Source organism: Prinia subflava, chromosome Z, assembly GCF_021018805.1.
Source record: "Prinia subflava isolate CZ2003 ecotype Zambia chromosome Z, Cam_Psub_1.2, whole genome shotgun sequence".
Lineage (NCBI taxonomy): Eukaryota > Metazoa > Chordata > Aves > Passeriformes > Cisticolidae > Prinia > Prinia subflava.
Window position 1 is genome coordinate 45,794,522 of NC_086283.1, and position 15,771 is coordinate 45,810,292.

General features: G+C 40.1%; 1 protein-coding gene across 1 annotated transcript in view; it reads left to right on the forward strand.

The window, feature by feature from the left end:
* ADAMTSL1 (ADAMTS like 1) overlaps positions 1-15,771 on the forward strand; it is a 195,823-nt gene that overhangs the window by 44,942 nt on the left and 135,110 nt on the right. Inside the window, exon 5 of the mRNA XM_063421603.1 lies at positions 12,554-12,680. Within this exon, the coding sequence (XP_063277673.1) occupies positions 12,554-12,680 (127 nt within the window). The remainder of the gene's footprint in view (positions 1-12,553; positions 12,681-15,771) is intronic.

The window sequence follows — 15,771 nt, forward strand, 5'->3', positions numbered from 1 at the left end:
TTTTCTCTGTAGTTTTATTCTTAAATGCATCGTGACCCGGACCAAATAATAGCATTTTTCAAACAAAAATCTCAGTATGTTAAGTGTTCTATTTCTTCCTAGTCATCTTGTTCCCCCTGAACATTATGATTCCCTTTCACTATGGATACCTGTGTAATTTGAGTTCTGTTCTTTCTCACTTTTTTAAAGAAATATAGATCACTTCTCACATCTTTGGGTCTCATTTTGAGTGTAGCTAAGCTTATAATATGTCCTGTTGGTATACTTCAACTAGCTTGAACCTCGAAAGTTACACATTATGAACTGTCTTTATAGATAGAATTAATGGACATGCCGAGGACTACACATTTGAAACTTCCGGTTTCTAGTTTAATTTTCCCTGTTTGCAAAATAAATTCCTGAACTTCAGATTCTTTTTTGAGTTTTGAGAGTATAAGTAATTTCTGCATACAACAGTTGAAGCTGCAAACTTGCAGAGTGGTGGGTTGATCCTGGCTGGATGCCAGGTACCCACCAAAGCTGCTCTCTGCAACCAGATGGGGAGAGAAATTATAACTGAAGGCACATGGGTTGATAAGGAATGGGAGAGGTCACTCACTGATTACCATCATGGGCAAAACAGACTAGGGGAAATGAGTTGAATTTATTGCCAATAAAAAGTCAGAGGAAGATAAAGAGAAGTAAAACAAATCTCAAAATCTTCCCCCCTACCCCTCCTTCCTTTCCTCTTCCTCCTCCCTGTAAGCAGCAAAGTGAGATGGAGAGCAGAGGTTAAAATCAGTTTATCACACATTGTTCCTGCCACAGCTCAGGGAGAGGAGTCATTCCTACTCCAGTGTGGGATCCCTCCCAGGAGAGACATTCCTCCATGAACTTCTTCGGCAAGAGTCCATCTCATGTGCTACAGTTCTTCATGAACTGCTCCAATGTGGGGTGCTTTCCACAGGGTAGAGTCCTTCTGGAACAGCCTGGTCCTGTTTTTATTTGAAATCAAGCTTATTCTTTGTCATCACACTTCAGATTATCACAGCAACACAAAAAAGGAAATTGGCAGCACTGAACATGTGTGTTAGCATACTGACTTATACACTCTGTTTCATGCAGCTCACACCTCATGTTTAACCCCCTGAAAAGGAAGCAACATGGGTGTTGCTGTCCTCCCTCCCTCCCTCCCTCCCTCCCTTCCTTCCTTCCTTCCTTCCTTCCTTCCTTCCTTCCTTCCTTCCTTCCTTCCTTCCTTCCTTCCTTCCTTCCTTCCTTCCTTCCTTCCTTCCTTCCTTCCTTCCTTCCTTCCTTCCTTCCTTCCTTCCTTCCTTCCTTCCTTCCTTCCTTCCTTCCTTCCTTCCTTCCTTCCTTCCTTCCTTCCTTCCTTCCTTCCTTCCGCACCTTCCTTCCTTCCTTCCGCACCTTCCTTCCTTCCTTCCGCACCTTCCTTCCGCACCTTCCTTCCGCACCTTCCTTCCTTCCTTCCTTCCTTCCGCACCTTCCTTCCGCACCTTCCTTCCGCACCTTCCTTCCTTCCGCACCTTCCTTCCGCACCTTCCTTCCGCACCTTCCTTCCGCACCTTCCTTCCGCACCTTCCTTCCTTCCGCACCTTCCTTCCGCACCTTCCTTCCGCACCTTCCTTCCTTCCTTCCTTCCGCACCTTCCTTCCGCACCTTCCTTCCGCACCTTCCGCACCTTCCTTCCTTCCTTCCTTCCTTTTAGTAATGTAGACAAAATCTTTTTGTTATCGGGTTTCCTTGTTACAATCTGTTAGGTTTTTTGCTCCAGGGGAAATATCCCATTTTAATTTTTGTTTTTTACATTTTCCTCACCCCTTTCACTTTTTCTTGTTACCATAGTGCTCATACTTAGTTCTCTTTCAATATAATTTTTTGCCTTCTGCTTGTGTGAGTTCTGAAAATATTCTTTTTTTAAACTATGGCAAGGAATAATAAAGTCTTTGCTACCTCAAATGGATGATCAAGGATTATTCAAGGTTTCTTTTATCTCCAGTATGGAATTCAGAGTCTATGTGTTGCTGTAAAACACCAGATCAGGGGGGTTTTTATAATTGTTATGGTTTTCATTAAATATGTGGTCGAATAGTAAATTGTTGTGTAGCTTCCCAAAAGTGTGTCCCATCAATATCATAACCAAAAGTGAGTATTGCTTCCCTGAAGTCATACTCATGAACAAGATACTTTCATTCTGGGCAGTCTCTTTTGCTTACACAGCCAGAGTGATCCTAGTCTTCTGCTATCCTTTCAGTCTCTCCAGCCCAGGGATCCCAGGGGACCACATGTTGTACAAGCTACTGTGAAGTCTATGATTTGTGAGTTTGTTTTAAACAATTCAGCCGTATCTCAGGACAACTGCAGTCTTTCTCTCTGAAAAATCGTGACAGCTGCACCATTTTCATGTTGAAAGTTTAGACACTGAAAATGTCCACAACTGAACTATCTGCTGAAAGGATGAAAGGGTTAGGCCTCCAATCAAAGGCAAAAAGTGTAGCCATGGTCTGTGAAAGACAGAGTAAACCTTCGCAGAAAATTCTGAAAAAAATTAATGATGCTACAATTAACTGCACCATTTGGTTGAAAAGTCAAAAACAGTCATACTACTCCAAGAAATTGATTGGAAATGTATTTGTGAAGAGTTATGTACAAACTGGCTTCTTGTACATGTAGAAGTTTAAGACCTTTTGATTCCTTAAATTTCTCTGAAAATGCAAGATAAAGGAGTGTCATTATGGTTTACAGACAGCATGGAATAACAACATGACTCTCAGCATAGTGCATAAATGAGAGCAATCTTTATTCTTCTAAATCTTCCTTTTATACAGTACTTCGGTACAATGAATCTCGTTGGTCATTCAGAGCCTACACCTCTTTGTAAACATCCTTTGCCAGTAAACACGTTGGAAAAACACCACCTCCTGATGGTTTTCACTTCCCAAGGACTGTTATTGTTTCCTCCTTAAGATTTTCCCAGGCCAGAATGAGAAAGTTTCTTGCTTGTCTTTCACACAGACTCTAGCAGTGCCTGAAGCCTAAAATCCGACCACTGTCAGTACCCACAAAAGAGTTCTACCTTTACTTTCTGCTTTCTACATAAAACTTGAAAAGCTATTCTTCTGTTGATAAACCAAACTTAATCCTAATAGTATGAGGGTTTTCATTCTTATTATTATTAGTAGTAGTAGTACTATTATTGGTGGGTTTTTTAATTAAAGACTGTAAAATTGCTTCATTTATATGATAGAATAACACAAGAAATCATATTATAGTTCTAGCTGTAGAATCAAATCCAGTGATTATAAAACTGGGGATTTTTGAGAAGGCTATTAATTAAAATTGTTACTGCAAAAAAGTTGTTTAGGACCAAAACCAGCCTTTTGTTTCTTTTCACAAAACTACCCAACTTTCTCCTTTACATTCTCTTAATTTTACAGTTTATTTGTTAAAGAAAGCTGCATCCCAGAAATGCCTATGTTAATGTCTACTGTTTACAGAATATAAAATTTCTCTTTAAAGATCTACTTTGACATGATACTGGAGGTTGTTTTTTAAAAATTCTGATTTATTAATTCGTAAGACCTTTTTTTGCTGAGCTGCATACTGAATTCAAGTCAGCTAACAAGCTTAGTTACCTTTAGCTAACTCTAGTTACCTGTAGCTGGTCAAGAGTCAGACTTGGTCGTCTTGGAGGCCTTTTTTTGATTCTTTGTGCAGTCCAAGGTTGGGGGCTTGACCTTGATGATCTTTAGGGGTCCCTTAGAATCCAAACTAGTCCATGGTTCTATTTTGTGGTTCTATATACAGCAGCACCTTAATGGCTCTGTGTGTGCATGTATGTGTGTGTGTTTTTGCATGCTTCTAATTTTTTTATCAGAGACAGAGGCTATACAAACTGGTGCATCATTTCAGAAGAGTGGGGAAATCTGCTCTGCTCAAAAGAGGTGACTGTGCTATATTTCCTGTGTATCATGACTTCAGGATGGAGAGTTTCTCCTTCTCCTTTCCGTGTACAAAGCATGGCTGCACACATTGTCTCCTGTTTCCAGTTCAGCCCAAAATGCAGAGCTAATCAGGATAGCAATGTCACATGTTTGGAGTTTGGTGCATGGATATTTTACTGGTTGGCACAGTAAACCTGGATGAGACAGGTAAAAAAGAAGGTCACCTCAGCAGGCTCTTGAAGGCATACAAACCTGTCTCGGGTCCTGACTGTCCATGTGGGATACACTTGGGGCATAGCTGCAGGAATTTGCAGCTGGGTCCGTGGCTGCTCCTAGTCATTCCTTAGCTTGGGATCTGATTTCTTCATGTGTCTTCCTTTCAAGTCAGCTCCAGTTCTGGGGAATGAGAATGCCAGGAGTCCATCCTGCCACGTGAACCCCTAGCCTGCATTTCTCCACCCTGCAACATTAATTGCTGTAACATTAGAGAATGTTCTCATCCTCCTTTAGTACCCGTAACAAGGAGGATCGTGTGCTGATTTTCTCAAGATTCCTTTTCCTACACTTTAAACATGTTGTCTGTGAAAACTCTGAGATAAAGTACCTTTCCAGTAGGAAAATTTTACCTGTGTTTCTGTCTTTTGCTCACACAAGAGGACTGAATGTGATGTTATTTGCCTGTTTGATGACGGCAGAGAAATGACTTGCCTTTATTTTATTAATTCTCTACAAACAAGTACAGTTTGTGTTTCCACCAACCTGTATTATTTTTGAGGCGTTTTGTCCCCCATGACAATCTCCAGTAATAATCTTTTTCTTCTGCCAAGACTATGACAGAAATCAGGTCAAAAAATAGGAAATTATTTGGGAAAAAATATGTCAATATATTTACATAGTGCTGGGATTTCAGTCTTGTGTAGTTCAGCTATTTCTACCCCATGTTTGTAATCCCTTATATATATATATATATATATAGTCTATTGAAACCTAGATGTCTTCTGCACAGATAATATTTCAGAAAGTACTGAATTCTTGATTTCTGTTGGTCATGTGTTTTTGAATCTGTGTCAGACTGAACTACTGAATTGCTGTTTGAATATTTTGTCTTACACTGTCCTCACCTACCTCAAGTTCTGAAGGTAGCATGTCATAATTTTATTCTGTTGTTGATGAATTTTAGTTTTTCTGAGACAAAAGAAGTAGCTTTTCCCCCAGTATGACACCTTTCCAGCACATAGAAAGGAGTGGGGAGGAGAACCATAATTCATAAGAGTAATAGCCAAATGCTTAAATTGCTATCATCATGCCAGGAAGCAACATTTTTGTGGTGGAGAATGGAAGGGAATTGAGATTATTTTTTGTGTGTGAAAGAATCTTCAGTTGCACTATTAGAACTCCCCTGCTCTGAGTTAGCAGTTTTTTTATTTTATGGACTAACAGAGGTTAGCACCTCTGCAGAGATACTTTGTTCTAGTCTCTTAGCAGAAACAATACATGCCATTCTCCGATGCTGACCAGTTTGTCTGCTGTGCATTTGTGTTTGCCCAGCAACACTCAGAGCAGCTCCCTGTGCTGGTGGCCAAGGGAGGGAGGAACATTGTAATTTGGAGGCTTGGCAATAACAAGAAATTTAAAAGAGCAGCTTGGCAATTTCTAAGGGTTCTTTTTTAGTTGCCAGGAAGTAATCTGTGTTCATGCATTTCCTTAGCACACCTGCAATGGCTTTACTGCAGTATGAGGAAGGCAAGGTGTCTGCAATGGCTGGGCAGTTTTGAGCAAAACAGATCTGTGGTTCTCATTGAAGACCTTGGCAAGTGGTTCAGTTACTCTGAAGATCCAGGACAGGTGTTTTGCAGGCATTGGATAGTTTCCTCTGTCATCCTAAATGTCTTCTCCTAGGGCCTGCATGCACTCCTTTTACACTCTGAGCAGCAGGCTGGAATACCATATAGACTAGCTAAGCTGTTTCAGCAGTAGCCTGGGGACATGTAGCCTCTCTAAAGTATTTGAATTGTGAGAGATGTCTGTTCCTTGATAACACAGATTATGTGACTGCCTAAAGCACCAGAAAATCTTTGCTGGCACTGGTATAACAAAGCTCTGAAGCTGGATTCCCATTGATCCAGCTGACAGAGTACCAACTCCTGCCAACAAAAGAAGCCTGTATACCCAACAGAAGAGAGCCCTGAATAGCAGTTTCAAGCATGTCATGAAGTCACCAGAGCTTACAAAGAATCACAGTCAAATATAATGTGTCACAAGTGTCAATTAAATGCTTTTACAATTAGTGTTTCATGTCCTAGGAGAAAAGAATAGGTCCAGCAGGCAGAATTTACTCTTGGTTTCTCAAGCACATTGCTACTAGGAAGCTGAGGGAGAGCTGCCTTGATGGATTTCATCTTAGAATGGTCTTTGCAATCACTTTCTGATGTAGACTTTTAATAGACTTCAAAAACTGACAAATCTTTCCTCTTGAACTGCTAAGATATCCAGACAATAGATGTAATTCTTCTGGTGAAAATCAAGTATTTCAGTGATGGTCTGCTAAAGAACACTAGCTAAAAAAAAAAAAAAAAAGTTAGGGATTTTTTTCCTCTTTTTTCAGGAAATACACAAGCATGTAAGGACAAAGGAGAAAACTAATTTTTACACCAACTCAATATGGATATGTAAACTTCAATGCAGTGAAAATCTAATTAAAACTGTGAATGAAATGGTAGTTCCTCCAAATTAAATTTGCATGTAAGGAGTTACCTTTTCCCCACATCCGAGATTTTAGTGCATCTGTAATCCTCATTTAGAAGTGTCAGCTTTAAAATTAGTTGAATTGTTAGTTTTTAAGTCAAAAGTAGCTTCAGACTGAGTTTACATTTATTTTTCCCTGACAAAAAAAACTGGAGATAGAAATTCCTCTTCAGTTCCTTCTGCTGGGTGTTCGCTGTTTGCTTCTAGAGCTTTGGCTGAACTATTGATTCCCAATATGTTGTGTCTGCTTTGCTGGTTGAGTGAGGCTACATAAGGATGTTTGTTTAAATATATTAATACCAGAGAGCTCTAGCTAGCTCAGAATGATGGGAAGATACCAAGCAGGATCTGCAGATTGTTTGCAGTGGATTAGTGGTAGATAAGGCAATCAGCAGCAACAAATCAAGAAGCTGGCCAGCCACATTTCATGTGTTGGAAGGTGTATTGCAGCCACTTTAGTGGCTGTATTTAACAGTCGGGGTACTCGTCAGGAACTGTGCCTGAACAGTTGCAAGGTATATTTCTCTTGAATACCAGGCAAGTACACTGTTTGCACTGTCATTGGGCTTGCTGTTACCAGCATAGTTACCAATTGCCTTGCCACTGTGGAAATGGTCTTCGATTATAGTTGGATTGTGGTGTACCTCCACCTGAATTCCTGGGGAACTGGGGAGGTCCTGCCTAGTGCCCGGTGCTGGTCAAGATTGCCTGTGACTGGATAATGTCATGAAGCTGTCATGATGTTCCATAATGTGCTGGGGCTATAACATGTCATCTCAAGGATGTCAGTGCACTGCACTGAAGGTCAGATGCCTCACCAGCAGGAGATGCAAGTCCCCACGTCACAGACACCAACACAGATCCAGTTTGCTGTGCAGGCTCAAGCTTGTCCTCTCCCAGTAATTTGAAGAGTAGAGCAGCTCTTCATGCTGATTCTGTAAAACAGGATTTGGAACCCAGTTGAAATGGTGGCTCTGATCCAAAACTTTTTTCAACGCAGCAGTGACAATCCACACAAGTCCCACATTGAGCCCCACATTAGAATCTGTGTGAAGGGCAACTTTGTTTTTTTCAGATTCTCAGAACTTCTTGTGTTTGAACTGCAGACATGCCCTTTGAAAAACAGAGAGATTTATTTATAATTGGCTAGATTTGCAATCTTGCTTTATTACATTATTTCCTGCCCAGGATTTCTTAATACTGAATAGAAATTATTATGAAAACTTCTTACTTCAGGGCATTTCCAGACTAGCAGGGCTGAAGCAGAACCTGTCATTGCCGGTCCAGTTTTATTTCTGGAAAAATCTGCTCAACTGAGCCAGAGTTCAAGTCCACAAGGGGAACACATGCACTTATAACACTCATGCACGCACTCAGTGAATTAGTTCCAACTCCTGTTGTTGGACTTTTAGCCCAATGTGTTTAAACTAGACACAAGCAGTTGATCTGCTAACTTGATAGCCATCTCTTTTCATCCAGCATCATGTAAAAAATTGATTTTGCAATGTGTCTCAGAGTCAGGAATATTGTTATTTTTCTGTTTTGTCAACCCATGGGCTCAAGTGGAGAAAGGTGGGGTGGGGGGGTGGCGGGGGAGGGAAATGGGGGGAAGTGGGGGGAGAGTCAAACTCAGCATGAAGTCTGGGACTTCAGCCTAAAATCTAATATGGAATCTTTACTTCTGAGTAGAACTGTGGTACCTTATGCCAGAAAACAATACCGGCTTGGCCAACTAGGGATTAGCTGTTATTATTCTGGCTTTTTTTTGCTAGACTTTATGCTAAACCTATAAGGAGAATAAAAAATCAGCTCAATTTAGAGGTGGTGAGAAAGATCTGGGCAGACAGTTGGTACTCACCTGTGATTTTCTTGCTCTGGTACTACATGGCTGACATATTCCATAAAGTGAGAGACCTCCAGAGCACTGCAAAATCTGCCTGTACTGCTTTAAGAGCATCTAACCACAACAATAATGAGCTTCATAGAAGCACCTTTAGAAACACACAAGAACTTCATCCAAAACTTACCAAACTTATAAGCAGGTGTACTTCATTTTAATGGAGTTTGGATTAGATTGTCAAGGAGCTTAATGGAGCTGCTTCTGACATTTTGTGTGGTAACAATGTGCAGTTCAAGCCTCTTACCGCACTTCAGCAACTTGAAACTCAAAAGATTTCAGTGTGGAAAGTCTGTGCTTCATTACCCTGCTTTAAGGGGAGGAAGCTTAACATGTAATAGAAATGATAATGAAAACTGCTTGCTTCAGAACATTTCCAGGCACAATTTGTTGTAGTAATCTATTTTCCTTCCTAGTGGGGGCTTCCTTCTCAGTCCTTTGTGGATTGAAAAAGACTTAACTCCCTAAACTGCCCAGGATATATTAAGATCAGAACTAGAATGCACTGGAAAGGGAAGTTTCTATCCCACAGAAACTTCAGAATTTCAACATTGGATCCAGCTTCAAACCAAGACAAGGAGTTGACATTTCAAAGATTTTTAGAGTGAAATATTCCCTAGACTTCTGATTCAAAAATGTCATTATTTTGTTTCAAGATGTGTCCCCCAAACCATTATTCTGAGCTGTATATTGCAGGTACTGTATCCTTATTGTTTCCTTTGCTTACCATGCTGATGAAGCAGTGCCTTCCATGGTGTTTATTTTCATGACGAGGTCCTCAACCACCTCTCATCAGGAGAGTATGCCCATAGGTCAGTGTCTTGGCAGACTTCACTTGTTCTGCAGACCGAGTGAGTCTACTTGATAGCTGGCCTCTCCTTGTGTCTTGCATCTTTGACATCTCTGATAACAGCCATTTTAAAACCTTCTCTATGTGGTTTTTTTCATGTTATGGGTGAATGCTGAAAGAAACAATTCTGTTTTCCTGTTCCTTGTTAACTCTTTGCAGATTTCTGGGGCAGTGGTGACATTTTCACTCATTCCGTAATCTTTGTAAATGAGTTCTCTGCAGCCTTGATGGACAGAGAAAATAATGTTATGGAAATGACATGTTCTCAAGTTGGCCAAACTTCTGTTTCTTCTGCTCAGAGACAAAATACATTGTTCTCACGAACTTTTTCAGGATCACCTTAATATTTTCTTGTCTGATCTTTTGCTGTCATAAGAGTCCAGACTGCAAAATGTTTTCATGTAAGAGCACTAAAAACTAATATAAGAGACCTGGCACAGTGTTTTTCATTTTAAAGAAACAGTGACTTTATTTCAAACACTAGCAACCTTTCTAGTGCATGTAATTACCTTCAAAAAAGAAGGAAGAATTTCCCTAGGCAGTGGGGAAAAAAAAGAAAAAAAAAAAAGAAAAAAAAAAAAAAAAGAAAAAAAAAAAAAAGATTAGAAAAAAATATCTGCATAGACCTTGGGGAGAAATGGAAAATTCATTTAATTTTATCAAAACATTTAATTGCATAAAATTATCTGGGACACTGCCAAATCCAGTAAGGTTAATATGTATTTTGTACATACCACAGAAATGTTAGTAATCGCAAAGGTCTCCATACTTCCACTTCACTCATACTTTCATTTGAAACACAGCATTTCAACAGAAGAAATATTTTTAAGCTGTACACTGGTAATGGCTGTCCAACTCAAAAAAAGAAACAAACCACAATATAACTTCCTTTCATGCCTGAGATTTTCCTGGTAGTTTCCTCCACAAGTTCTGACCTAGCTCTAAACTGCTCAGTTTATAAATTAACTTTAATCAGGGTATAGCCCATGGTAACATGTGAGTTGATGATTCATAAAGTTAAAAATGTTTTAAGGTAGTAAATGCTTTTTTGAAGGTTTTCTGAAATTGGTTACCTCATACCTGGATTTAAGATCCAGCCTCTTTCGTGTCCAAGCAATTCACATATTCATTGCAAAATAGGCAAAGGCACCTGTGGGTGCTAGTGATCTCTAATGCACTAGAAGGAAAATCTGATATGTAGGCATTGTCATACAGTTTTCAGATCATGCGAGTGATTATTTTTACCATCTTGTCTACACAGTGGCATTCATGGAAGTTAAAGTGTACCAGTCTGTGTATATCCAAGGTCATTCAGCTCCCATAGGGATATTCTTTTTCAGAAAAAAAAAAAAAAGACGCGAATCTTACAGAGTACTTTGGATACATTTTGTATATCTGTACTTGGAAGTTTTGTATGAAGTAGTCACACTCAAGATATGCTTATCTTTGCTTCAGTTTTCTATCCATTATTTGCCGTGGTGTTTCTAATGTGTTAAAATGTCTCCTGCAGTCTTGATATGACTAGCTTTCCAAGGAAATGTGTCATTTTTATGAACTGTTACTTCTTCAGGTTTCATTAATTCCCTTAGAGGGATCATAATATAATGTGTAAGCATAGGAGGCTTCACCCAGTTCTGACCTGGAAGAAATAGATAAAATCAAAAAAAAAAAGATGATAGCTTTCATCAAGCTTGAATCTATAATGATTTAAATTAAATTAATTATACTGTCAATATGACAGATAATCAAGGAAACAGCTATTCTGTAGCTAGTAAAATATTGATGTTAGAAATGAGAATTGAATTGCTAAAAGAAAATACTGGTTATTAAAGCCTGCATTTTCACAGACAAATGAAGAGAAAGTGTCAGATCCAGAAGTATATCTCACCCTAGCAGAGATGTGTAATTCTGCACATATTTGCACATACTCAGATTTGCACAAATAAGAAATATTAGTCTGAATGTTTAAGTGAGCAAGTTATGCATACTGCTTTTATGAGTCTTAAATGATAAGTCCCCTATCTGGTCCCATCATTTTCTAGGATGTAGTTCTCTGATTTAACTAAAACTCAGAAATGCGGGAAAATTTAAAGCTGAAAAAACCCTTAATTTAAAATTACCTGTGTTTATATATACACTGTCTTTTTGGCTAAGAGCCTTAGCACAAACTCATTAGAAGTTATAGACAAATATTCGTTCACTGCTTACTCTGCATGCCAGAATGCTAGAAGGCCTTTCATTTTCTAATACTCACAGAGGTAATTATAACACTTTAAGGACTTTCTTAATTTCTTGGATTTCAATTATTTACATGCAAAATTCATAACTGGGGTACAGAACTTAAAGCAAAAGGCCTACATTAACACTGTGTTAAACAAATAGTCCATTAATTATTTTTAAATGACTTAATTATAAATTACTATTTGACTCTCCTCAGAGTAACAGGGGTTTTGCAAACTGAGAAGCCTAGTTTTTCTGTTCAACTCTTAAAGTTTTGAACCAAACATTTTGCATGTAGGAGTAAAGCCAGTTTCAGAGCAGGTAATTGCATTCGTACAATGACTCTCAATTCTTTTGTTGCAATTATTCCAGACTTTATCAGATCTTTTACAATGTCTGAACACAGGCATTGACAGTGTGGACTGGGATTATTGTCAAACATAATTAAAACCACATGGCTTCCCCAGCTGCCTAGCAGGTAAAATTTCAGAGCCATGTTACTATTGATCCATGCTGCTCTTTACTTTTATCCATATGTCTGCTTCCTATCTGTCTTTTTATCTATTTCAGGCATTTTTCTTTGTGAAACTCTAAGTGAAATTTCTGATAGGACTCTGACCAAGAAATGTTCACAATGCCCTAAAATAACAACCTCTAACAATTTTCTCTTCTTCCTCGGGACTGCAAAAGCCATTGAGTACTAACCTGTTAACTATCTCTCGCCTGACTTCAATGCACACTTCCAGCCAGATTTGCTCAGCCTCTTTCATTGCCAAGGTACTTTATGGTCCTTGAGAGATGCGAAGAGAGAAATTTAGAGTAATTAGTTGCAGAGATGGATTGAGCAATCGGTTGGTAAGTGCTCACGTTGAACTGCCCATTTTTCTTTCTTGCCAGATTGTTGGCTGTGACCACCAGCTGGGAAGTGCTGTCAAGGAAGATAACTGTGGGGTCTGCAATGGAGATGGGTCCACCTGCCGCCTGGTTCGAGGCCAGTATAAATCCCAACTGTCTGCAAGTAAACGTAAGCTGTTCCTTCTGGTAAAGTGCCGCCTTCGCCTTTCAGTGAAGTTTTCATTTCTTGCAAGCTAGATTCCACCCCACTCTTTCTCAGTTACCTGAATAATTGTGGTCAGTCTAGTTGTCCCCACACGTGCTTGCCTCTTGGGTTAAAGCAGCCTTGCTCATACTGTTGGTCAGGTTGTGGGGGCAGACAGAGGCTTGTGGAAAGGTGTCATCAGCATATTGCCTATCTCAGATAGCTAATTGCTTCTGAAGAGCAGAAGAGCAAGCTCTTGCAACACCTCTCTGGCTGTATTAGTTGTCTAAGCATAGGACTTAGAGTACACTGCTCTGAACAGAATCGTTTATTCCCCTCTACAGGAGAGGGGAACCCTGAGGGGCTGCTGGTGCAGAGTGCTTTCTCCAAGGCCTATTTAGCATTACATGTGCCTGCACGCTCAGCAGGGTCACTCAATTCTACAGGGAACTGAGAAAATGCCTTCATGGGCAGGAGAGATGTCTACAGGAAAACATGGCCTTTCCTGCATACTGACCCAGCTTTAACCCAGAGTGGTAAAGTAGCATGTGTGCCCCAGTGAGTTTATCCTGAACCCCAGACAGATTTTTTCAATCTGTTTACAGCACCACAGATGGAACTATAAAACTTTTGGAGTGAGAGATAGGGTGTGTCTGGTCAGTTTGAAGGAAGGATTAAAAGGTGTATTTTTGTGCCTACGTAGGCACACCTAAGGAATCACAGGTGCTAGCTTGAACACCTGCCCCCAGCCTTAGAGTTTAATCAGACCAGCTCTATGATTGTGGAGCAACTTTGCAATTGCTGAATAGCACGTGACTTTAAAGATTCAAATAGCAGTGTAATATCTGTTGCAGTGTGTGTATACTTGTGGGTTCTGTAACGGGGAGAGCTGCTTTTTATAAAAGCTTCTCTCTGTCAAAGAGTAACTGCATGGGTATGGAGCATGGCACACAGAGCAGCTGATAGCATGATGCAGCTGTGGTTTGCTCTGTGTTTGCTTAGTGAGAAGGAGAGTAGGAGAACAGGGAAGGCAAGGGAAGGCAAGGCAAGGCAAGGCAAGGCAAGGCAAGGCAAGGCAAGGCAAACTATTTTGTATAAAGGAAAGAAAGGAATAATCCTCATAAGAGTTTCATTTCTGAAGCAGAGTTGTACATTAGAGGACAAAGGAAATAATTCACAAAGATTTAGGAATGGAATTTCACCTCATTGTTACGTTTTCTGCAATGAGCAGGAACAGATTTGGAAATCTCCAGGCCACTTGAGACATAATAGTGTTTGTGAACTTTTTTGGCAATGTCTTTACCTGTAGGAGCAATTAATTGTTTTTTAGTTGCTTTGTGGTTAAAAGGTGCTCATCTCTTATCTGCTGAGGATAAAGGCACTAATATATTATGCACAGTACTAAAATGTAAGTAAAACACAGTATCTCCTCCTAATGGTTTCCTACTAAATGTAAAGAATGTTATATAGGTAAGAGAGCAGATGGCGAAGAGCACAATCTTAGACTGAAACAAATGCAAAAAAAAATTTAAAGAATGAATTTTTCAGACACATTCACCTGTACATAGTTGTTATGCAGAGCTAGGAAAATCATAGACTTTGTGTGCAGTCTGTATAAACCATGTGGCATTATTCACTTCCCTTCTGTAAACATACATGTTTTTATGCAACACTAGGAACTTTGAATCTATGAAAGTAAGTATTTTTAATTGGGTTTTTTAAAATCATAAAGACACAGTTATGAATCCCCTTCACATGTGTGAATTAATACGAATTCTTTTTGAGGTTGGCTTCAAAATTATTTATGAAAATGTTGTGATATTTTGAAATTTAAAATGTTGGAATTCTTCCAAAAATCTACTGTGTTCATTTTCTGCATTTATCTTCCCCAGCACTGTTGGCGCTTCATCTGAGTCAGCATCTTGCTTATTTGTCACTATAAACATAAATACACAAGCAAATCTGGGATCAGAGCCTCCTGATTAATTTTATTTATCCAGTCGTTTAAATGACTGGATTCACTAGCTGATAACTAAATTTCAAGTTATCTTCATAAAATAATCCTGTTTTTTCTAGAATTGTGTCTACTTATCTGTAGACATAGCTTGCAGTCCACACAGCTGTGTTGATACCAGTGAGCTTTTCTCATCTGCCAGCTGAGGAATATCCAGCCTCTACACCACTCAGGTGAGACCTCAGCTGCAGAGCTGCCTCCACATCTGGAGTCCCCAACAGCACAAGGATGTGGAGCTGCTGGAGCCAGAGGAGGCCACAGAGATGCTCCCAGGGTTGAAGCCCCTCTGCTCTGGAGCCAGGCTGGGAGAGCTGGGGGTGTTCATCTGGACAAGAGACAGCTCCAGGGAGACCTCGGAGGCCCTGCCAGGGCCTAAAGGGGCTCCAGGAGAATTTGAGAGGGATTGGGGACAGGGCATGGAGGGACAGGACACAAGGAATGGCTTCTCACTGCCAGAGGGTAGGGTTAGATGGGATAATGGGTAGGAATTCCTGGCTGTGAGGAATGAGAGGCCCTAGCACACACTGCCCAGAGAAGCTGTGGCTGCCCCATCCCTGGGAGTGTTCAGGGCCAGGTTGGATGGGGCTTGGAGCAACCTGGGAAGGAGTCCGTGCACATGGCAGGGGTGGAACTGGATGATACTAAAGTCCTTCCCACCTAAACCATTCCAGAATTGTATGATTCTCTGAATTCATGAATTACTTTAGGATGTAATTACTCCACTGACTGATTGACCCAAGTTAAACCCAACCTTCACACAAGAACAGCATCCTGCAGATGGTGTTCCAACAGTTCAACAGTTTTCTGTGTGCTTCATGTAACCATAAAGTTCCTACGCTCACTACAGTTCTCTAGACAAAAACCAGCAGCCCCCATTAAATACACACAAATAATTTTCCATATTCCTACGTCATGCACATTGACCTTCAACCTCCAAACTCCCCTTATTAGCATCCTGACCAATGCTCTGATTTGGTTATGTGCTCTATCTGTGGTCTGAACAAAGGAATTAAAAGCCAGACTGCCATGCAGCATTAGAAAAATCAGAGGGGAAATGTACAT